Source organism: Choloepus didactylus, chromosome 13 (assembly GCF_015220235.1).
Source record: "Choloepus didactylus isolate mChoDid1 chromosome 13, mChoDid1.pri, whole genome shotgun sequence".
In the NCBI taxonomy this organism is placed as follows: Eukaryota; Metazoa; Chordata; class Mammalia; order Pilosa; family Megalonychidae; genus Choloepus; species Choloepus didactylus.
The window spans coordinates 9143279-9167414 of record NC_051319.1 but is presented as its reverse complement, the minus strand read 5'-3'; the positions used below and the strand labels follow the sequence as shown (position 1 = coordinate 9167414).

General features: G+C 37.9%; 1 protein-coding gene across 3 annotated transcripts in view; it reads right to left on the bottom strand.

Annotated features, from left to right (window-relative positions):
• Positions 1–24136, bottom strand: part of ARHGEF28 (Rho guanine nucleotide exchange factor 28) — a 305822-nt gene that overhangs the window by 239504 nt on the left and 42182 nt on the right. For all 3 annotated transcript variants that reach the window (XM_037801233.1, XM_037801232.1, XM_037801234.1), the window contains exon 2: positions 16768–16811. In XM_037801233.1, the coding sequence (XP_037657161.1) occupies positions 16768–16800 (33 nt within the window). In that variant the 5' untranslated portion in view covers positions 16801–16811. The remainder of the gene's footprint in view (positions 1–16767; positions 16812–24136) is intronic.

Genomic DNA, 24136 nt, shown 5'->3' with positions numbered 1-24136 from the left:
AACACAGGGCAAAAGAACTGTCAAATAAAGGAATCAAATGGCCACGATAAAAGGGTACACTGTACATAAAAGAACACAAAACGGTTGAGGCAAAAAGGAAAAAGCAAAAACTACTCACACCACCGGAATCAAGGAAAGTTGATCAGCCCAAGCCGACCCTGGGAGAAGTTAAGGTCAGTGTGCAGAAAGCCCTTCAGCGCATCCTTTCCCACTCCTCTCAGGCCTCAGCACCATCCTTCTCCTATCCAAAATTACTGCTTGAAAATAACCTAGAATTTGGGTTTTCCTAACTATCAAACACTCTTAAAGGTACCATACTTTTTAATAATCCTGAGTGGGTGGTTGCTGGCTCCTCCTCACGATTTTAAATCTATTGTTATACCATGACTATATTCCCTGTTTTCCTGAACAGTTTCTAAGTTATTTTTCACATTTAATTTTTCATTTTAAAAGACCTTAATTTTAAAAAGTAATCCTCAGTTCACAGATTGGCTTACCTTGCTTTGCATTGGCCTCATTGAAATAGAAAAGGTTATTCATGCTTTCCCATAAGACAGCCTCTAAAGAGAAGGACACTGAGCTAATTCCTTTCTAGCAGGCAAAGAGTGTCCTATAGGTATTCCCAGAAAAATCACTGTTCTATATGGGGTCAATAGGTGAACTCACCCAGGCTCTTTAACACCTGGAGGCCAACATTCATTAGTAACATTTGTGATGGCTAATTTCATGTGTCGGCTTGGCTAGGTTATTGTGCCAGTTGCTTGGTCAAGCAAGCTCCGGCCTTATTGTTACAGTGATGGTGTTTCATAGACGGATTTGCGTCTATAGTCGGTTGAATATACCTACGGATTAGGAGGAGATTGCCCCCAGTGATGAGGGGAATCTCCTCACCCAATCAGTTGGAGACTTTACAGCCAGAATTGAGGATTTCAGAAGTCAGAAAGAAGGATGCCTGTCTCTACTTTAGCTACCCAGCTTCTCCTGGGGAAGTCAAATTCACCTTCATCAGAATTTCCAACTTGCAGCCTGCCCTGAGGAATTAAGATTTGCCAATCTCCACGGTCACATGCATCAATTCCTATAACAAATCTCCTAATATTTATATATACTTATATATATTCTGCCAACTATGTTTCTCTGGAGAAACCTTACTAATGCGACATTCACTAGTCTTCCTGTGGAGGAGAACTCTCCTAGCAACCTACCTTAGTCAAAGTTCACTAGAGCAAGAAATTTCTTAAATGCCGTTTCCTGATTCCCTCTCCATATACCCGCCATAGAAACATCCACGTTGAGTCACTCTTCTTATTTTTAAAAATCATCTTTCACACCAACGTGACTTGCGGAAAGTGAGAGTGGCATTTATATATACCTCTATACACACACAGGTAATATTCATACTACACACATACACATGCACATACACACACATATAATTTTGGGAAAGGACAAAAAAATTTTAAATATTCAAAATATTGAAGGTAAGCAGGTGTGAAATGAACACTGGTTTAATTAATGCCTCCTGTGGGGCCTCGTACCTCCTTTCCCTTCCTGGGGCCTCGGGGGCTGGCCAACATGAGTGCCACCCCTCTGGGAGTCCTATTCCACAGGAAACTCTGAAGAGGAACCAGATACTCTCCTGTTTTTCAAACCTCCAAATGGCTTGTCTTCTAGTAAGCAAAGCAAAGTATCAATAAGTGAGGATCAGAGAACTCCAAACCCAAAAAGACTGCAGGTCTGGATTTGCAATGCATTATCAAAATTTATTATTCTCTCTTAAGGACCATTCCAGCAATTTAATTAAATGTTACCCACATAACCATAAAGCATGCAGTTGCATAAACTGACTGGGTGAGATTTCCCTGCCTGCTATGTTGTCTATGTGAAAATTGGCTTTAAAATAGAGATAATCCTTTCTCTCCATACTCCCATTCTGTCATTCCAAATAGATCTGTCGTTCCAAATGGAGTTATAATATTTTTAAATAAACCCATTGCTATATGAACTCTCATTTCTCCTATCTAAAACTTAGGAACCAAACTAATTTAGATGAAGTAGTCTTTGCTATTTGAATGCAACATCCAAACTTGCTATCTCAGGATCCATATATATTCCAGAAGAGAGAAAGGACTATAATTTCAGAGTGATGCATTAATTAACTTTAATCTCACCCTGAAATAGGGTGAAGATTGGATGAAATGTGAAAGATTCAAAGAGCCCTAATCAAGAATCCATACTTCAGGTGTGGTGATATAATCATTTCAAATATCTTGATCAAAATTTATACCAGAGACCATAAGGAGATACCACTATACATGGATTATAACAGCTAAAAATAAAAGATAATGGCAATGCCAAATGCTAAGGAGGAGGCAAAGAAACTGGACCTCCCATGCATTGCTGGTGGAACTATGAAATGATACAGCCATTATGGAAAATGGAAGTTGCTCTAAAAACCAAACATACATATACTATATGGCCCAGCAATTGCACCCTTGGATATTTATCCCAAAGAAACGAAAATTATGTCCATACAAAAAACATGATTGTTCTTAACAGCTTTATTTGTAATAGCAAAAACTTTGAACAACCAAATGTTCACAATAGATGAATGATTAAACAAACTGTGGCACACCCACACTATGGAATGCTACTAAATCAATTTAAAAGAACAAATTATTGAAACATACAATTTGGATGGATCTCAAAGGCGTTATGTTCAATGAAAAAATCCAATTTCAAAGATCACATGCTGTATGATTACATTTACACAACATTCTGAAAACAACAAAATTATAGAGATAAGAGAACAGATTAATGATTTCCAGGAGTTAGGGATGGGGGTGGAGGCATTGGTTATGACTACAAATGGGGAGCATGAAGGAGATCTATGTGCTGATACAATAGTTCAGTATCTTGATTGTGGTGGTGGTTACATGAATTTACACATGTGATAAGAGGACACAGAACTATGCATACATATTGTACCAATGCCAATTTCCGGTTTTTTATATTGTATGTAACTACTGGAGGAACCTAGATAAAAGATACACAGGATCTCTTTGTACTATCTTTGAAACTTCCCATGAGTCTATAATCAATTAAAAAATTAAAGTTTTTTTAAAAAGCTGGTAAGATGTGACACAGAAGAAAAAGAGGAGGTTTTTAAATTGTATACTGCTGAAACTGCATGCGAGTATGAAGTTTGAATGATCTTCTCAAACCAATTCAACATATAAAAGCACGTGTTGTGTGCCAGGGAGAATTCAAACCTTCAGAAGAAGGAAGAGCATGAACAAATGGTGACGGAAACAAGGAGAATTAAGGACCACATGATAAGGGAAATGGATAAATGTGACAAAAAGAGAAAAGAGGAGAGAAGAAACCCTGCATCCCTAGAACGATTGGGGGTAGAGGTGAGGAGAGCAAAAGAAAAAGAATCCACAAATGCAAGGGAGCCTGCCCTGCCTGCAGGAAGTCAAGACCCCTGTTGAGGAATACAGTGGTAGCAGCAAAAAGAGTCTACGTAGATTCTTCCAAGGTAGAATAGAGAGCCTCTCAGAATTTTCAAGCCCCTTGCCCACTCCCCTTCTCCTCCTGATTATGTGGAGATGAATAACACTCTTAGAAGAAACCAGGGATGCCTCTTGGGATGGGGGGCTACAAAATGTTGGGCAATGAACAGAAGCACCAAGAAAAAATATCTATACTAGTCTTTCCATTGATTTTTTCTAACATCCTTTAGGCTTATTTTTTCTTGGAGAAATGAGTGGTGTTTAGGATATATGACTGGCTAGAAAGATGATATGGGCCCCCTGACTTTGCATGAACAAAGCTCAGATGAGAATTCAGCAAAGCCAGCAGCCAGCAGCCAGGCTTAGAGCTCTATTTGTCCCTGTGTCCTCCCTCTGCCTCCCTGACCCTGACAAGTCCCTGTGGATGGAATTCCCCCTCTCACATCCACCTCCAGAGGATGCCTTCCATGCAAAGTGCTTATCAGAGTACCTGAGGGCAGAACGGGGACTTCCTTGAGTTAGCAGGAAGTGGTTGTTTGCTTCTTTGTGTGACTGCTGGCCAATAAATGCATGTTTGTTGGGCACAGTTGGCAGTTTAAGTATCCTATTCAAACAGCTTAAATGAAAATGTACACAAACCCATTTTTAAATGAATGACTGCAAAACTACAAAAAGGTATAAAAACTAATAAAACGGTCCCAGTGATCCTAATACCGAATTTTAAAATGAAACATTTCAAAAACAATCAAAGCCCCTAGTGCATCCCTGCCTGACCTTATTCCCTTTCCATCACTTCCAGCAGTGGTCCCTCCCCTGAATTTTGTTTTTGTCATTCCTAGGCATATCTCTGCACTTTTACCACTCATTATGGATTCCTAAATAATACACAATATTGTTTGGCATGTTTAAAATCTTGATGTAAATGGAATCTACTGCCGTGTCTGCATGCAGTATAGTTTTGAGATTATCCATGTTGAGACTTGCAGCTCTAGTTCCCTAATTTTCACTGCTGTACGGTATTTACTGTACAAGTGTACCATAGTTTATCCATTCATTGATGGAAGTTGAAAATAACTCCAATTTTTCATGATCACAAATGTACACCCATTCTTTAAGCAAGGACTGCAAGCAATTGAATGGGTAATTGCCCCCAACCTAGCCACCCAGTTTCCTCTGAAAGCACAGAGAAATTCTGCCAACTACTTGTCATTTATCAACTTTTAACTGCTACAATTTGGCCTATTTTCTTCCCTGTTTTGCCTGGGGGGAATCTTCCTATTGAATTCAGTCAATGGTTTGGACATATCATCTATTTTCATGTTTAATACTCTACCATTCATGTAAAAAGACCTTTTGAAAATTCCAGAATACACAAAGATGAATAGGTGTGCTCCCAATTCAAACAAATCTAGTATATAAAAATCTGAATTCAAATACATAAACAATTTAGTGTGTTAAAGGGTTCAACACTGGATTTTATTAAAGACTACTCTCCTGCTAAAACATGATTTATTTACACACAGCTTTTCTAAAACATCTTTGTTACTAAATGAAGAATACAGTAAAGGTGTAAAAAACCATAAACATCACAATTCAAAATAAAAGCAGACAATCAGATTATTGTGAAAGTCTGTTTTGGACTTCATACCAAAAAAAGTCATTCAACCCATGTTTATTCCACTAGTTCTCGGGATATTTTTTATTTCAATTCATGCAAAGTATTTTTTATTTCTTATCAAAATATACACTACTCCTTTTAAAAACATTTTGTTATGAGTTAAAATAGCAAAACATGTGATTCCTTCTTGACCCATAAATATTCTTAATCTCATTTATGCGTGGCAAATTACATTTAAAGGGTTTAATGCTCTAATGATGCAACTTTATTAAGCAATCCGCTTTCTACTGAAAATGAATATTTCAGTAATTCATCTTTCCTACAGAGTTTTGTTAACTATTCTTAAAGGAATAAAAGATGCTATGCTTCCTCTTTCTAGAAAGTCACCTTCAATAACTACAACTAAACAATAGACACTTATTTCAGATGCTTGAATATGTTCTATTTTAGTGGCTTCGATTTTAAAATGCCTCCCATCAGTGCCCCTCTTCTCACCACTTCTCTCCACTCCAAATCACGCACAGAGACCAGCCATCATCCCTATGCTTGCTTCACAACCTGATCATCTCAAAGTCCACGCTGGCACAGAAGTCCTTGGAAATTTCATAAAAGATAAACTTAGTCTTTGATGTGGTCTACACCAGCAAAAATTTCTAAACTGCTTTGTTACTTTTCCTCTAAGTCTCTCTCTCCCTATGGTTTTCTTTCTCTTTTACTGATATGCACAAAGAAGGAAAGTGTAAAGACAAGTCCCTGGAGAGATACGGGACCCCCAATAGTTATGTAAGAAGCCCTGGCTTTTCCAGAACCCCAAAACATTCTGACATCAGTGCCCCCTGCTCCATGGGCATAATCATGCCAATTTTCAAAAACTGGCCCCACGTGGAGCTCTAGGGGAGTAAAAAGGGCTGCTGAGTCTGCCCCCAAAAACTCCACCACTTGTCAGAAAATGTTGATATTTTTCTCGTCAACACTTAGGAGAAACAAGTTTGCAAAACTAAGTTTAAGAACATGGAAAACTCATGCAACTTCACATAATGTTGTACAAGGGGCTGAGTCAGAAAACCATGGTTCCTTCCAATGCCACCTTAGCCCTTACCAGAGGCTGGAGCGCTCCAGCCTCCTCTGCCCCAGGTTCACCCCAGCCCTCCTCTCCACTCAGCGGGCTCGTACTAGTACCCGTGCCGTCTGTTGAACAGCGCCCCCTGCTGAGACAGTTCTTTTCCTGCCTTTTCGCCTGGCTAAATCCCACTTACCTTCTGAACCCAGTTCAGATTCGGCTTCTATGAAGACCTTTCTTTGAGCTCCTCCACTGGCTCAGGATTGTCCTGAGCTGTCCTTATCTAATCACTTATTACACTCCATGTGATTACGAGATTGTCTCCCCACCTGTGAATTCTTGGGGGTGGGGCGGCCTGTTTCTTCCATCTTTGAACACTCTGAAGCCCCGACGCCAATTTAGCGTCAAATTAATGAAGCTTAAACTTCAGGGTCCTGGTTTACAATATGCTCTCACAGTGAGGTTTTTTCCCTCCAAATTTGCAGCAGTAAAATATTTTTTTTAATGGAAATATTTTGAGCTGTTCAAGTCTGAATAGTCACCAGATAACCAGAGGAACACAACAACAACATAGAATACTGGGAAATTATCTTGCAATCTGGCACTTACCCAAAGTGTGTTGGGTGAAATATGTTATAGAAAAAAAATAAAAATAAAATTATTCTATGCAGGGAGTTGGGGGGGGGTGGATATTTTAACTGCAGTTAGTTCAGCTTGTGGTGTCTTCCCACTCATTCCCCTGAGATACACTTCCCTTCCTGTTGGATGGCACTGGAGCCTCTGGGAGTGTTTTCAGGGCCTAAGAGGAAGCTAAATTGGGGATTTTGTGAAGTTTATGGAATTTTTCAGCTTTTTAAACTTGGTAATTTGTTATTCTAAATAGTTTTAACTAATTGTGTATTTAAATTTTACATTCCTTTTGGAAAGAGAGCCCTCCAAATTGCATAAGCTGCAGGCCCCAAAAACGCTGGATCCACCCCTGCCTGAACGCTGCTTAGTGCCTGACACATACAGTTCGTTGTGAACTAAAGCATGCATGAACGCACCTAGGGCAAGCCATTTACTGACTCTGAATTCTGCTAAATGGTGATGTGTGGTTCTGAGAGAGCATATGTGAAAATATTTTGTAAGGCACTACAAGGCACTCTGAGCAGGTAATGTAGTAGTGCAATGATATTTCTTTCTTTTTTTTTTTTTTTAAGACATGGATCATAATAACTATGAGTTTCAGGAGACACTAGTAAAGAATGCCATATCCAAAGCATCATGAGGTAGCAATTGTCGCTAAAGGTAGGAAGCAGTTTCCAAAATGGTAGTCAAGCCTATAAAGTGAAAGCATGCAATATAAAATTGTCAAAAAGGTATAGAATGTAGAGCTAGATACGACATTATCTCTCATTCCTGCCTTACAGACATCCTCAGCTATGGAACTGGAGTGGCTTTGGCAAAGTTCTGGAAAGAGAATGAAGAAATCCCACTGGGGCAGTGAAAGGATAAGAACAGAGAGGATACATGGCTGCAAAGCAAGAGGTAAATGCAGGGAAATAACAGATATTGAGGGGAAGAATAAAGTGTTCATAAAGTCTGAGAAAATGGCAACCCTGAAAAGGCTAAAGGCAACATCCAAAGATGAATAGGCTAATGGCAGAGGTGAGAACTAAGGGCAGTCAGGAAAATCAGCACAGGAAAGCAAGAGGACTCATGCTTAAAGTTGGGATGTCTGAAAGAAAGGCGGTATGGAAAGGGAAATCAGGCCGTGGGAAAGTGAAGTTGGTTTCTAGAACTTGGGATAATATATAAATACAATCTGAATTTGAAGTCAAGCCTGGATAACTGAGTGGAAATAGCAAACAACACAGCTGGAAATACAAGTTTAGGTGTGAGCAGAGGTCAGGAGTAGAAGGCCCACATGTGGGAGTCTTCAAGGAGAAGTCATGGCTGAAATAACAAGAGATGAGCTCTCCTAGAAAGAGAGGAGAAAGGAGTGGGCCCAGGGGAAAACCCACACAGCAGAGGAAAAGAAAGTACAATGGACAAAGAGAGAACTTGACAGAGAACCAGCAGAGTTCATGAAAACCAAAAACACACTTTAAAAGTATAAATCAAGTCACGTAACTCCCCTGCTTAGATCCCCACTGACTTCTCATTGCACTGCCATAGCCACCAGAGCTGTCAGTGGCCCGGCTCCACCATATATGACATCCATTTCTTCTTCAGGACTGTTGTGGTTTCTGATCCTTCTACCAGAACGCTCGCCAAGGGATCCTGGCTCTCATCCCATCTAATCACACATTCACACCCCATTCTTTAACCTGTCACTTAGTATTGTCCTAACACATACTCTTATCTGAAATTATTTTTCTTTTCTATTTGTTTGCCTACTTATTGTTGTCTCCTCACTGACTCTGGGAGAACAGGGACCTTGTCTGTCTTCTGCTCTGCTATATCCTTAGTGCCTGGAATAGTTCATGGCACTAAATGGGGACTTAAGAAAAAAACACCTTAGATTAAGCAAGAGCAAAATTAGTGGGCTTCATAAGATCAGTTTCAATAAAAATAACAGGTTAAAGCCAGACTATTATCAAGTTATGGAGCACAAACAAAGACAGGAGCTAAAGGCTATTTATTCAAAACACACACACATATACACCCTTGAGGGGGCGAGGGTAGGGAGAATTTTTGATAATGTAGTATAGTTACATATCACACCTTCTATAAGAGCTGCCTTTCTAGAATGTGTAAATAAACACTTCAACTGGATTGCGTCTAATTTCTTCTTCCTAGGATTTTCCCGGAAAAAAAGTCTACCCCACACCCATCATACCTAAAATTCTTGCTTAAGATGGTAATAAATTTTTAAAAATCAAATAGAACAAAATCGTCAATTACTTCAAATTCTGTATTAAAAATACAAGGCGGCCCAGTACCCAAAGTTGTGGGGGCTGTCAGTGAAATATGGGAAGTGAGGCAATGTCAGCCTTTAAGAACACTTGGTACTTATTTACCCACAGCCCAGAGCCCACACCCTCAAAGAAATTCCTTTGAAAATGGGTGCTGGGGCTAACTGTTCCTGCAGTTTCCTGTAGTTGTATATCTTACCTTCGGGTCTCTTCCTAGAAACCTATCATCTCAGTGGTGACAGCAGGGGGAGCACACTAAGGTGCCACTGGGATGCAAGATACACTGTTTCTTTTAGAATGTGTACAGGGATGGAGCCAATGGAGGATTCATATAACATCTCTAAGTCAAAGGTTTTGCTAAGTCTGAAAAGTGGTTTTTCCCCTCTGTTCCTGCCAGAAACATCAAGCAGTCTCTGAGCTAAGAAGCTCAAACTTCACAGGAATTGACTTCATGTGGCTACTGGCCAGGCAGGTTAAAACAGTTACCATGGTTCTCTTGCTTTATGGCTAGAGCATGCTGCTTTGGAGTTTGTTTGCCTCCTCAGAAGGAAAACAGGAGAAAAGGCAAAGATACACACACACACACACACACACACACACACACAAAGCAAAATCAGAAGGAAAAGGTAGGAAAAGATCAAGTTAAGTCATTAGACAGCAAGACCCACAAAAGAGAACTGACTTCAGCAAGCACAACTCAAAACATGTTTAAGATTGAAACCACCCAACAGATGGCAATTGGTTGAGATGCATATACTGCTGTGTTTAAGTCAAGACATAGATGTTAATATAATTTGCTAAAAACAAATTTGCACAAAGTAAATGTATAATTTAGCAGTTGATTTCAGGCAAAAGCTTCTACCTATTCCATTCTCTAAGCCAGAATTATCTGTACTGACATGAAATAAATGCTTTAAAAGATAGCCTCGGATCTTTGAATAATTGTATGGTTGTGAACAATCTCAATTAAAAAAAAAAAAAGATAGCCCCACCCATGCCCTGTGACACCCGAGCTAATGAAACTTCAAATCAAGACCAGGGATGGAGCTATTAACTAGAGCTGGGGAGCTTAATGCAGTGACTGGCAGTCAATTACTGGACACAGCTTTAGGAGTGCAAATGAGCTTAGAGGTGCAAGACTTGCTGAGACTGAGTTATGGGCAGCATCCTCCAGCAGGTCAAAAAAATGAGAAAGGTGAGAGACTTTAAGGTCCAGGAAGTGGCATCATTCTTCATGTTGCAAAGCTTTAGGAAGACTGCGGGGTAGGGAAGGACAAAATGGCACCCTCGCACACCCAGCCAATGGGGAAATTAAGTTGACAGAGCAAAGGGTTGACATAGCAAGGGGGACTGGAAGTTCATCTTAATTAATCAATGAAGGTAAGAAAACTCTGATGTCAGAAGCCCTAGGCTTACTGTGAGATCTACTACTAACAAACTTTCTGAGAAAACAAAAAATATTTTTATGACTTCTAATATAGCATTTAAAAATCCAGAATGCCAAACCAGCTGAGTTAACTTAGTCAAGCAAGTCCCTTTCCCTCTCAGAGCCTTAATTTCCTCACGTGTAAAGTGACAGCAGCCAGGCAAGGGTGTCTAAGGTGCCCTCAGCTACTAAGATTCCAACTTGATGGTAGAGAGGGGCCAGTCAGAGGCGGTCCATCCAGGGATGCAGAGCCACAGCCAGAGGAGGCAATTCTGGAGGACAGGATATCCTTCAGCCGGAACCAGAAGCCAGAGGGAATCTGAGGGTCAGGCAGGAGGCGTCTGCCAGGTGAGCACAGGACAAAGCCACTGAGTCACTTGCTGCCTCACTAGGAAGCTGCAACCCTGGGCTGGGAAACAGGCACTGGGACAGCAAGGAGTCTACACAGACTACCTAGGCTCTACACTCGGGCCCTCACTCCAGGAAGCTAAGACCAAGGGAAATAAACTCAGTCAAGTACTCCAGACCACAAGGAAGCTAAACCAAGTCCAAAAAATTAGAAAGGTCAAGAGGAGGGGGGTTTAGCCCAGTTACCTCCAGTGCATTCAGGTCTCTAAACATTAGATTACACCTTCAATTAATACATGCAGTGAGCCCAGCAGTATCCAACATCCTTGGTACAAAACACAGCAGGATATTGTGACTCAGAATAAAAGAATAACATGAACATAAAATGCTAAGGGAGTGGGGAAGCAGCTTAGATACGGCTGGCAACAAGCTACTGAAGCAATAACTCCACTTGCCCGGTTATAGAATTTGCAGCCTCCAGAGAAAGAAACGATCATAGTCTTCTCGGTTAGTTGCTACAATTAACACGTCTGCACAATATGTCTGAGGGGTGGAAAGGGGCAAGGGCCCACACGCAAAGGTTCACAATGCACCCTCTGCAGATGTTATAAGATTCCCTGTGGACTGAAAATGCTATGTTAGCCAGAATTCAAGAAACAGTGGAAATGAAGCACCACAGCAAAAAAGGAGGATAAAACAGGCAAGGAAATTTCTATTTATTTTTTTTAACTTTCATAAATGCAATCAACATGCAAAAAAAATCACAGCCTTTTTCTCTACAGTGAAGATAGTATAATCCCCAGTTTCATAAATTATCAGTTATTAAAGCTAAAGGAATAAAATATGAACTGTTACATCTCATTTAGAAAGCAATTTAGTAACATCTATCAAAATTCAAAATAGGTACATCCTTCATCAAGCAATTCCACTCCTGGGAATCTATTCCATAGAGATAAAAGTATCAATAATAAGGACCTATGGACAAGATTGTCTAGTGAATAATTGTTCATAGTTGCCAAGAACAAAAACAAAGTCAATGTCCATCAAGAGGGAATAGCTTTACCCACACCATTCACTAAAAATAATGAATTAGAGCTACACCTGATGACTTGGAGGAGTTTCTACAAAGTATCTCTGAGTTGGAGAAGATACAGTAGTTTACATAATATGATCCAGTATTTTTATAACAATAATTTTATTAAAGCTAATATCTGTAGATATGTATATATAGGGTTATATGAATACAGAAAAATATGGAAATATGGTTCTCAGACTTCAGCATGTACCAGAATCACCTGAAGCGTTTGTTAAAACACAGATCGCTGGGACCCACACCCAGAATGCATGATTCAGTAGGTCTGAGGTGGGGTCTGAGATTTGCATTTCTAGCATGTTCCTAGGGGATGGATGCTGATGCTGTTGAAAACCACTGCAAGAGGTTTCAACAAGAATTACCTGGGAAGACAGCAAGGGGAGGCCTGACACTTAGGGGGAGGGGACAAAGGAGGTATGTCCAAGATGAAAACAGCTTTTCCATATGATTCCATTTATGGAAAAGCGTGTGTGTGCATGCATACGTGCATGTGTACGTATGCGTTTGCAAAAACAAATTCCTGAAAGTACTGTCACTAAAACGTTAAAGGTCTTTTACCGGTAGAATTTCAAGTGATCTTTACTTTCTTCTTTATAATTTTACTTATTGTTATATTCTTTACAATAAGAAACTATTATTTAAATAATCATTTTAAATAGAGCTATTTTTGTTGAGAACAAAGAAGAAAAATCTTTGAAACCAACAATTTATCAAGGAAAAACTTTTCTGTTTTATTCACAACACTAAACTGATACTTGAAAATCTAGATACTTTAGAAAGACTAATATTAATTGCTCTTTATTTTAAAATAAAAACATAATTCAAAAAGGTTCTTCGATGAATGAGTAAATAGTATAAATTGCATTTGCTTTATAACTTTCCTTGATCCACAAAAATTTTGAGAAAACTCAATTTAAAAAGTAATTAAAAAGCCATTCACCAGCAAAAACGTACAATTGCCTATGACTGTGAAATTTCTTCCTCTCTCAAAATTCAATTAAATACTCAATATGCACAATCTCTCCTTTTAAGCTGCTCTCCTGTTGCTTCCTAACTCCTTTTATGTACCAACTAGAAAATAAATCTAAGAGTAAAAGCAACAAACTCTCTCATTCAAAAACTACTTTATGACTTCCAGTATAGGACTTTCAAGTTGTCAAGTTATGTCAAGAAGAGAGGTTGTGAGCCAGAAAATAAGCATTTTAGACCAATTATACTGATTCTAATTTACACTTTTCCAGACTTCCACACTTCCCATTAGCTTCACCACTTCAACCCTTTGCTAGCTTAAAACATACCTCTCTCCTAACACTGTGGTACCATTTAATCTAAAAATTAAACCTAGACCTCAAACCAGACTGCATGCCTTTGCTATTTTTCCCTCTTGAGAACAAACAGCCTGGCTTTGCAGAACTACTCCTTCCATGCCCCAGAAAGCACAGATGCAGGAAGCGGCCTACAGGCTGAAATTGGATTTGTGATGTCCACATCCCTAAATTCTATAAATTGATATTACAGAACTCCTGGTTGCCAGTCCTATCAACTGCTGCTTCTTCTCTAATCTTATACTGCAGTGTTTCTCTTTTCCTACAGCAGCAACTCAGTGGACCTCCATTGTTCATTTTAAAAATTAAAGTGCCCTTCACAAAACTGAGTCGGTGGCTGAGTTCAGGCATGTGCCTACATCCCCAAACAGAAACAGAAGTGAGCCCAAAATTTCTACAACACCAAAGACAGAATCAGAGACTGTGTCTCCCTCTGAAACAAACTGCTGGGAGATACAGAAAAAAACTTAATTCTTGTTTTATGTTCACAATAAAATATAAAGGATTATCTCTATAAAATTGTATGGATGTAAAAAGAAACATGCCAAGATTTGAAAATACTGCGTAGAAACCAAAAACAAAGTAATGGAATCTAAAACTGTACTGACAAGTAGAAAACAAAAAACAAAAGAAAAAAGCTCGACACTAAATTAAGTAGAGAACGAAAATAAAAATACTTCCAGAATTTGGACCAAAAAAAAGGACAAAATATTTCAAACCCTTGAATATCAGTTGTTCTGGAAGGGGAAGACAATAGTGAAAGACATAAAAGAAGAAAACAAAGAAAGTTGAAAGTTTTCTTCATGAATCCAAGCAAAAGGCATGGAATAAAAAACTTGCATCCATAGATTCAATGTAGGTAAGAAGACATCTCTGTATCTATCATCTTTAAGAAGAAATTTCTATAGTCATCCAAAAACAGAGAGATGATTTTAATTATAAAAATGTTATAAGAATCCAGATCAAAACAAGTTATAATCAAAGGAACAAAAATGACCATAAGACCATCTGGGTGAGGTGCCCTTTTTTGAGAAAGTATGTAGGAATTGGAGAGTGTCTTTTATCAATTTTTTCCTCTATGGTTAGTGCTCCACTAAGTGATCTAATTCTCCTTGAGATAAACCATGCACTTTGCATTTTTTAAAACATATCTTAGATCTTTCCACTGCATTAGCACACAATTATGCAGAATATTATTTGTTAATTTTAAAATTTCATCTGAGACACGTTATGCACTCTTCAAAATTTCTAATTTTGTTTGTGTTTTATCTTAATTATAGACCTGCCAGTGTTATTTCAATTACTTTTCCACAAGAACCAGTCATAGCAACTGAGTAGGATTGCTAGAATGGCATACAAGCATCGAAATCAAGAGATCCAATATAATATATCACAATCAGTCAAGAAACAATATCATCTCAATAAATGCCAAAAGGACCATCAATAAAATTCAACACAAATATAGATGAAACCCCAGACAGATATTTACCAAAAATGTCAACAGTGGTTATCATTAATGATGTGCTAAATGTGAAGTTTTAATTTTTTTCTTTTTGCTTAACTCTATTTCTATTTTTTTACAATGAATATGTGTGTTAAGAAAAATATTCAGTGTTTATAAAACAAATTGTAATAAGTGAGTATTTATCAAACCTCTGAAGATGGACAGACAGAGAGGCAGCCTTCCCTGAAGACACAAAAACACATTGTAGCATAGTATAGTTTTTATGCCTATTCTGTAAGTGTTGCTCATTTGGTGGAATTTGGTTTAAGACTTATCTTCATTACAACATATCCCCACTTACCTCCTACTGCAAGAGGCGGCATAGCCAGATCAGTTTGTGATAATGCTGACAAAATGTTGGGTGACAAAAGCAGGCTACAACCCACATCTGTGTAAGACTTGGTTATGGTAAATCTTTATAAAGTATTTCATCTAATCCATGATGCCAATGATTATAATATGCATCATTTTACACTCCACTAAAAAAACTGCCAATTATGAAATGTTTAATTACCTAGAATTTTACTTTATACTTATTAAAAGAGCTCTTCCAGATTGATTTAGACATAGATTTTATCATGTTATTTCCAAGTCTTTTGCACATACTGTAACTTTGACTTTTAATGCCAAATCACAATGAAATCATTTTGAAAGCAATTAATTCATGTAGTACCAGCAAGGCACAAGAGCAAACTGAAGTCACAGCAATAGGAACCAGTACAATAAAGTCACACATGCACAGGTAATGGCAGCTACATCATGACGTCTTCCAGGATGCACAGTGAGTGTAAGAGCATCCCAGTTTCAGAGACGTTAAAATGAGAAAAAAATTTCTTCTTAAAATTGATCAAATATATTAATTTTAATAAAGCTTATTATCCATGGAGAGTGAGGTTATGAGTGACTCATTTTCTTAACACTTTCATTTTTTCATTTTATTCTAATTAACATATATTAAGTGATAAATGGAAAAAAAATTTTTTTTTTACTTTTGTTTGGTTTAAGTCTCTCCTCTCTTAGGCAATTTAAATTGCCTCTTGCCTAGTCTGGGCATAAACTAGTAGGTGTGAGTCCAAAATAGCTGCGAAGATGTTGATCAATCTCAAGGTTTTATATCATGATTAGCTTTGTTCATTTGTTGTTTGATTTGAGGTCAGGGAGCAGGGTGAAGTAGATATAGCCAAGAAGGAGGAATGCATAGAAAAACAAAGCAAGACTTGGGAGTACTTTGCAATTTAACCTTGGACCAGTCTTTTTTATCTTTAATTTTGGCTGGGTCGAGCCCAACTGTCTACAGACAAGTTTTATAACCTGTAAATCACAACTTAGAATGATTCATACCACTGGGTTATACTGGAGTTAGTTTTTCATTATTCTGAAATCAGTTTATTAAGTTGTCTTTCTCCAGAAAATAGACTGGGAAGTGTATGAGAGAGAGAGACAGACAGGGACAAAGGGAGGCAGAGAAAGAAGGATGGAGGGAGGAAAGGAAGAAGCTAGCTAGCTGCCTGACTGGGGAGTGAAGGTGGTAAGATAAAATGGGTGAAAATATTTTAATTAATTTATTTATTCTGAAATTGTCCCAGCACTTCATGGTTTTAGCTGACACAATTGAACTGAACCCTCCCCTCAAAAAGACACATACAGAAAACATTCTTGGCTATTACCAGGATATCATCATAAAATACTCTGGCCAAAAATTATGAGTGAATTAACTATTTCTTAGTCCAGCAATCGTACAGTTTAAAAAAACTGCTCTGAGGGAAATATAATTAAAAACCCAGACTTTGGAACCAGAAGCCAAACGGTTTCAGAAGGCTCCATGCAAATAACTTGAACTAGAAAGTAATGCTCCCTGTGTTGTTTTTAAAAGCCTCAATTCAACAGCAACCAAAACATTTCTCCCCACTTCAGTTACATGGATCTTAAGACTAAGAAAAGGCCACTTACACCTGAAGCCCAAAGCATAGGAACTTACATAAAGAGGTACTTCGCTGCAGCTCAACTCCATGGCTTTCGCATCTGCAATGAAAATAACAAACGAGAGCAGTTATTTCAGGAGTCCCCGCTTAACAAGCTAGCACCACTCTCTGTATCCTACCCTTCACGTATCAGCATCATCTGATGGGAAGGAGCAGACTATTTAGATGGGAAAACTGCAGAGACAAAATTATAAAGGGATAAAAGGAATGAGACACCATCTGTACAAAATACCCTCCAAGAAAGATCAACATGCATGTTGCAAATTTTGCCTTCTTCAACAGCTTGATCATACATAGGCAACTCTGACCACCTTTGGCTGGACAAGGAAGGGGGGAGCAGTGAGTGGATACTTCTATGGCCTCTCCTCCAGAGAGCCAGAAATTTCAGATCTATGATCGTGCTGGGGCAATGCAGGCCACTGTTAAGCTAACCAACCTGCACGAATTGCATGTAGACACAGCCATAACTGCCTCTGGGTGTGCCTGCCCCTTTACAAACAAACAGCAACCAGGAGCCAGCTTTTTGCTTACTAAAAAAAGTACTCAGCATCACTCAAAAGATGTTCATGAACACCTACTGCGTGCCAGACATTCCACAAAGATGACCAGGAGGTGGTCCAACCCCCAAAGAGCTCACAGCTGAACAAAAGAGAAAGTGGAGAGTGGGATGCTTGTGGATTCTGAATGGGAGTCTCCCCCCAGCCCACTCCCACTCATGTTCTGGGCCAAGGTTGTACTCCTCGGCCCGGCTCAGGTCCCTAGGTCCCAGTCCAGCTGCAGCACTTGGTGATACTCTTAAGAAGGCAAGCACAGAGGACCCTGAATTGTGACATTAGTACCATAATCCCCAGAGGATGCATTTGGCAAGGAAGAAAATATGAAAAGTTCTACTTTTACTTATTTTTTATAAAACAATTTAAATTACGATTGACTGATAGTTATGTGCACACACCATAGGTAACAAGTCCTGCTCTGTGAGTCATCCAGAGAGAGGACCGAGGCTCCCAGCAAGGCCCTGGGGGTGACAATGTGGCCCTTACTTGGCCATTCATTTTCGATACACGGTGCTCTGCAGCAGTTTATGTCCGTGCACTTAAATGGGTTTATAGATTATAATCCTCAATTGCCATTGCAACTAATCTCACAAACTGGGCAAATGCCATAAAGAGTTCAGGAAAGAAACCTCAAGTGAAAGAGAATACTAACAACAAGCATATGACAAAACTGAGAATCCCATTCCTAATGTGAATTGTTCATCGGCTACTCTATAAAATAAAAATGACCAACCCAAGAACACTGATTAGTCAGCCCCCTCGAAACTCAAAATTGTCAAGAAGGCATTTAAAATATGAATTTAAATCCACTAGCATATACCTTGACCCTCACACCAGATGGATGTGGTGCCTCAAGAAATCAGCAATTTTTTGGTATAGGTTTACAGTCAAGCCATATACATTGCCAGCCTTACAAAATTTCACTTAAATTGATGATAAAATTAGATGGCCCTTTCAAGGTCTATACTTAATAGCAAAAGAAATGCATTAGTATAGTAATTGCAACAGTAAAATAATAATGATGAAACAGTGCTCAGAAAATAATAAAGAAACAAACTAAAATGCATTCCTTTATGAACAAACACGGAAGACGCTGATGAATATTTTAAGAAGCAAGTATTATAATAAATTAAGCTGTGTGGGAGATTTGCTATACACTTAGATGAAAGCACAGATGTTCTCCACAACTTGGCTTATGGTATTTGCTAGATTTTGCCTGACAATAAAATACATAGAAAACCACTTTTGGGAGAATATGGAGACATTCTCAAGAGTGAATATCTCCTGTAATTAAAAAATAATAATAATGTTCTATAGGAAAACTGCACAAGTGCAGCTGCTCACTGACACGGTAGCTCCTCTGATAAGTTAAAAAGCACCATACGTGAAATTCATTCACTGTGTCATTCATGGGCAAGATATTGCAACCAAAATCTTGCAGCCAAAGCACACAGGTTTTGACAGGATATCCACAAATGCTGTTAATTTTATAGAAATGTGGCCTTTGAACAGGGTGAAAAGATAGGAAGTGGCTGTGAAAATCTTTATCTCATTGATGTTTGTTGGTTATAGTGTGGCAAAGCACTTTAAAAAAACTTAAACATATACTACTTAATTTTCTCTTACAAAACTAGAAATATTCTAAACTTGCTGGCTTTTTCTGAGATGTAAAGTGACAGTATTTTCCTAGTTGATGTTTTTTAAATAATACATGTATACTTAAATAATATACACTTCAAATAAATAGCCTGTCCTTTCAAGAAAAGGGTGATATTTTATTAAGTGAAAAATAAAATGCATTTCAAAAGAAACTCAGGTTATAGATAGTACATACTGTGGTAAGAACATTTGAAAAATAATATTTGTATGTTTCCATTTTTTTTGTGATTTTTACTGGAAAAATTACTTAAAGTTTCCCACCTATAGTAACCCTCATGTCTGCATGCTTTACAATTTTGGAAATAGAGCTTTCCAACCTATTTTTTTAAATCTTCCAAAATGCACATTTCATGGGTACTATATCGGAAAATGCAACAATTTTTTCATTAGTTTGAAAGAGGACTGGTTCACATCAGGGAAGATGGGAATTTACTGGTTGCATTTAAACAATAACAACAACCCAAAAAAACCTTTGCATAATTGCTGGGTGAGATTGAAGCATAAATCCCCTGATTTATAAGTCCAGTTTGCAGCATACTTTATTAGAACAATGCGTCTTAGTGAGGTATCTTTTTCAGGTATGACACACTTCAAAGTATCCAGTACTTAGAACCAAACATTCAAGCTGAAGTATTAGAAAGTAGTAAAATTATTAAACCAAGGTTTTCAAAAATAATGAATGATATTTATTCATCCTATTTCTCTGACATGTATTTGATACCAATATTTTTAGTGAAAACAAAAAGGGTTATAATGACAAAATTTTTGCTATAATGTTTAATCTTTATAACTTTTTAAATTTGTATGCATATTTTAGAATATACATTGTACAGTAGTACAATTTATAAATACATACATAAGTTAAGGATATTTACTAAAATTTACAAAATGACAACATTTTAAAGATCTGCTCCTGAAAAATAAACCTTCTTCCATAGTTGTCAGGCTATGGGTACTTTTCCCAAGAGTGAGCCCTCAGGCCTAGCAGAATAAGCCATAAGTTGTGGGGTCCAGCGAGGCCATTAAAACCCATGTAGTGATGTAATTACATGGTGAGAAGATACATGTTGGCTGGACTACGGTACAGAATCCAACCTGAAACAGCTTTATAAGGATCAGGTTTCTCCACACATTTTCATTTTTCAGTCACTACAAGGACAACTGCATCAAATTTAGATTATATGATGTCAGTCAAAAAGGTGAAACATCCATGGCTGTATAAATTATTTACACTTGACCTTATTTTTTAAGAACTCTTATTTCATTATTTCTGCCTGCTCTAACTTTAGCCAATTTTCAGTACTGAAATTAAAAAAAAAAAAAAAAGAAAGATTTTGAGCAACAGTTAGGTTGTTTTCAGACCATCTAATGTTCACTTCCTTAAAAAAAAAAAAAAAACACTAAACTAAACATGAAGTTCCCAGAGTTCTCAACTCCAGTCTCAATCCTAAAACTCACATCAGAATTTCCTGGATGAGTTGTAGAGAAAACATTTTGGGGCAAATATATCATATACCCTTTAAAACCATCAAACTTCAAACTGAAATATATAAAAAGTTTTTTTATTCCCATTTGGATTTTCCTCAAATTAATTCCTCTTCCACAGTAAAGAACAGCAAGTTCTGTGCTCACTTGCAGAACTGTGTGACTAAACTACACCATGCCTCTTTTATGTCAAGTTCAATAACAAAACAGAAGTTTGTGTTTGCTGCAAGTTACAACCGCCTAACTTGTTCACACATTCTAGCTTTGCACCATATAAATGACAGGCTCTACAATTCGTTTTCTTTGCTGATGCTTGAGTTCTCCACCTGAACTTTCAATTTTTTTCAGGCTAAAGCACTTCTTTAAAAATTGTACTGCATTTTCCAAAAAAAAAAATGTTTCCTAAGGGAAAGTAATAGCCAAAATATTTCCACAGTCTTGCTGGCAAAAATCAGGGAATGATTTGGGGTCTCATAAAACAGCCATAATTTTTGTGTTTGCCCCCAAAGGGGTGGATGGGGGGAGGAGAATCTTTTAAAAGGAACATCAAACTATAAAGAATATAGTATTTCAAACTTATGAGAAATACATAATATTTCATATCTTTGGTTGCTATTTACTCTAAAGAAAAATATTAGACCATTTTCAACATGGTAAAAAATTTATTAAAATTTACTTTCATAGTAGTATTCAATAACAGTTGACTTACATGGAAAAAAATCAGTTTTTGATTTTTTATCATGTTTTCGTTCATGGTTTAATATGTTTTCACTTCAAAATGAAATATTTTAAAACTGGTTCAAAATAAAAATCCATGACTTTAATTTTGTCTTTTAGCAAACTAATAATCTTTGGTTTCTATGCCTTTTTAAAAGCCAACTAACAAGTAATATCAAATAATATTTATCATTATGATTAATTACATTTGAAAGGCTAACAATGTGTCAGGCACTAAACTAAGTATTTTGAAACATCATCTCAGAAGATCCTTGAAAGCAGTGTACAGGAAGTCTTTTATTACCTAAGTACTCATTTCCAAGTCCCTGCATGTGGTAGCTTGGAACTATGTACCCCAGAAAAACATGTTCCTGAACTTAATCCATTCCTGTGGGTGTGAACCCATTGTAAAAAGGATGTTTTGATGAGGTTACTTCAGTTAAGGTGTGGCTCAACTGAATCAGGATGGGTCTTAATCCTATTACAGGTGTCCTTTATAAGCAGATTGAAATTCAGACAGACAGACAGACAGACAGACAGGGATGGGGGGGAGTAGGGGAAGAACCATGGGAATAAGCCAGAAGTCAACAGAACCTAGACAAGACAGGAGACGTCACCATGTGCATTGCTATGAGACAGAAAAACCAAGGACCAAGGATCACTGGCAGCCAACCCCAGAACGCCACAGTTTTCTGGGACAAAGCACCACCTTTGTGCCTTGCAAGTGCCTTGATTTTGGACTTCTCTTAGCCTCAAAACCATGAGCCAATAAATTCCTGTTGTTTAAGCCAACCCATTGCATGGTATTTATTTTAGCAGCCAGGAAACTAAAACACTGCAGTTACAAAGTTATTAAGAGAAGGAAAGTTATCTAAATGTTCAAAACGTAAACTGACCATATATAAAATTACAACCCTCACAAGTAACTCCTTCCCCCATTCATTCTCTGCAATGTCCATCCCCTCTTTAAGCCTAGCTCTATTCTCCTACCATCCTATCTTTGTAGATCAACAGATGTTTTTGGTTTTTGTAGTTTGTTTTGGCCATGGTGTGATTACCAGATGTTGTAAACAAAATACAAATCAATTTAAAATAAAACTGGGAATCTTCAAAAGCATGAAATTTTTCATAAAGTTGAGAAAAGTGTTACTGGAAAATTGCTCTAATTATATAATATGAAACTGCTGATCAGTGGGAATGTGGCAGAGACCCCTAACAAGTGAAAAAGAGAAAAATCGGGACAAGATAGGGGCTTCAAAAATAATATGAATATCAAAGGAAAAAGAGCATCTCCTTCTCTGCCTCCCAAACCATGAGAAAAGGGAAGTTCTTGGATATTTCTAGTAAAATAAACCTCTTAAAAATAGAGCTTTGAAAATCAAATATGACAATGTGAATGTCATACTGTGCAATTAATCAATTTTGTCATAAAAAGTCAATCACACATGCACATACACACACAACTTCACTTCTCTTCATTCTAGGAATTAGCACAGAGTGGAAAATTATAACTTGCACAAAGTCACAAGTTAAAAAATAGGAGAGTTGGTATTCAAACAGCCTACTTTACAAGCCTGTACTCCAAAATGTGATGCCTTGCTGCCTTTTAGCCAAGGATATAAAATCTAAATTTTATAAATATGGTATTAATTTTATAATGTGTCTTATTTTCAAAATAGAATCCCAAGCAAATATTTTTCCTTCAAGATTTCCTATGAAATTGGTCTCCATTTTAAGGAGAAACTTCACTTTAAGTGGCTGTTCCAGTTTGCTAATGCTGCTGTTACACAAAATACCAGGAATGGATTGGCTTTTATAAAGGGGATTTATTAGGTTACAAAGTTATAGCTTTTATAAAGGGGATTTATTAGGTTACAAAGTTATAGCCCTAAGGCCATTAAAGTGTCCAATAATAGGGTACCTTCACTGAAGAACGGCTGATGGCATCTGGAAAACCTCTGTCAGCTGGGAAGGCACGTGGCTGCTGTCTGCTTTCCCTTGTTCCTGGGTTCTGGATTCAAAAGGGCTTTCTCCAAAATGTCTCTGGGCTTGTCTCTCTTAGATTCTCCAGAGCAAACCCTGAGCTAGCATATCCAAATGTCTCCAAGCATCTCTAAGCATCAGCTCCCAAGCATCTCTCCAAGTCCCTCTCAGCTGCAGCACTGAACTCCTTCTTTCTGTGAGCTCTTATAGGACTCCAGTAATTTAATTAAGACCCATACTGAATGGATGGGGTAACACCTCCATGGAACTAATCTAATCAAAGGTATTACCCACAGTTGCCTGAGTCACATCTCCATGGAAACAATCAAAAGTTTCCACCCAACAAGACTGGGTTAAAAGATTACAGCTCTTTTGGGGGAATATAATATATCCAAACCGGCACAGAGACCTTCCTCTGATATTCAATATCCCCAGATAAGAAGACCTCCCATGTTAGTTGCCCCACTTTACACAAGAAGAAAGAAAAGCTGAGCAATGTTAGGGAACTTGACTGAGGTCAAGCAGCCAAAAGTGGCCAAGCTTGGGTATGAATCCAGCCTGCCTGACTCCAGAGCTCTTGCTCTCCTTAGCTTCATCCGCATGACTTCGGGTGTATTACTTAACCTTTCCGGGCCAGTTTCCTCATCTGTCAAGTAGAACTAGAAAACAGTACCTACCTCATAAGATTCTTGTGAGGATTAAGAGATCTTCTAAAGTAAAAAGAGAAAACACTTGGCACCTATCATAAACACCATCAAAGCTAGCTGCTGTGATGACAGATTAAGCACATTCAAAGTGTCTTCTTAAGCAATCAAATCTTTATTTCAAGTAAAATCTCTCAGAACCTCTAAAAATTAGAATGATCAACATGACTCAGCAATGGTTGCAGCCAGGAGGGGATGGTCTGAAATGGGGTGTGCTCAGCTCAACCTCATCCCTGATGGCCCACAGAAATCTCTAAGGATCA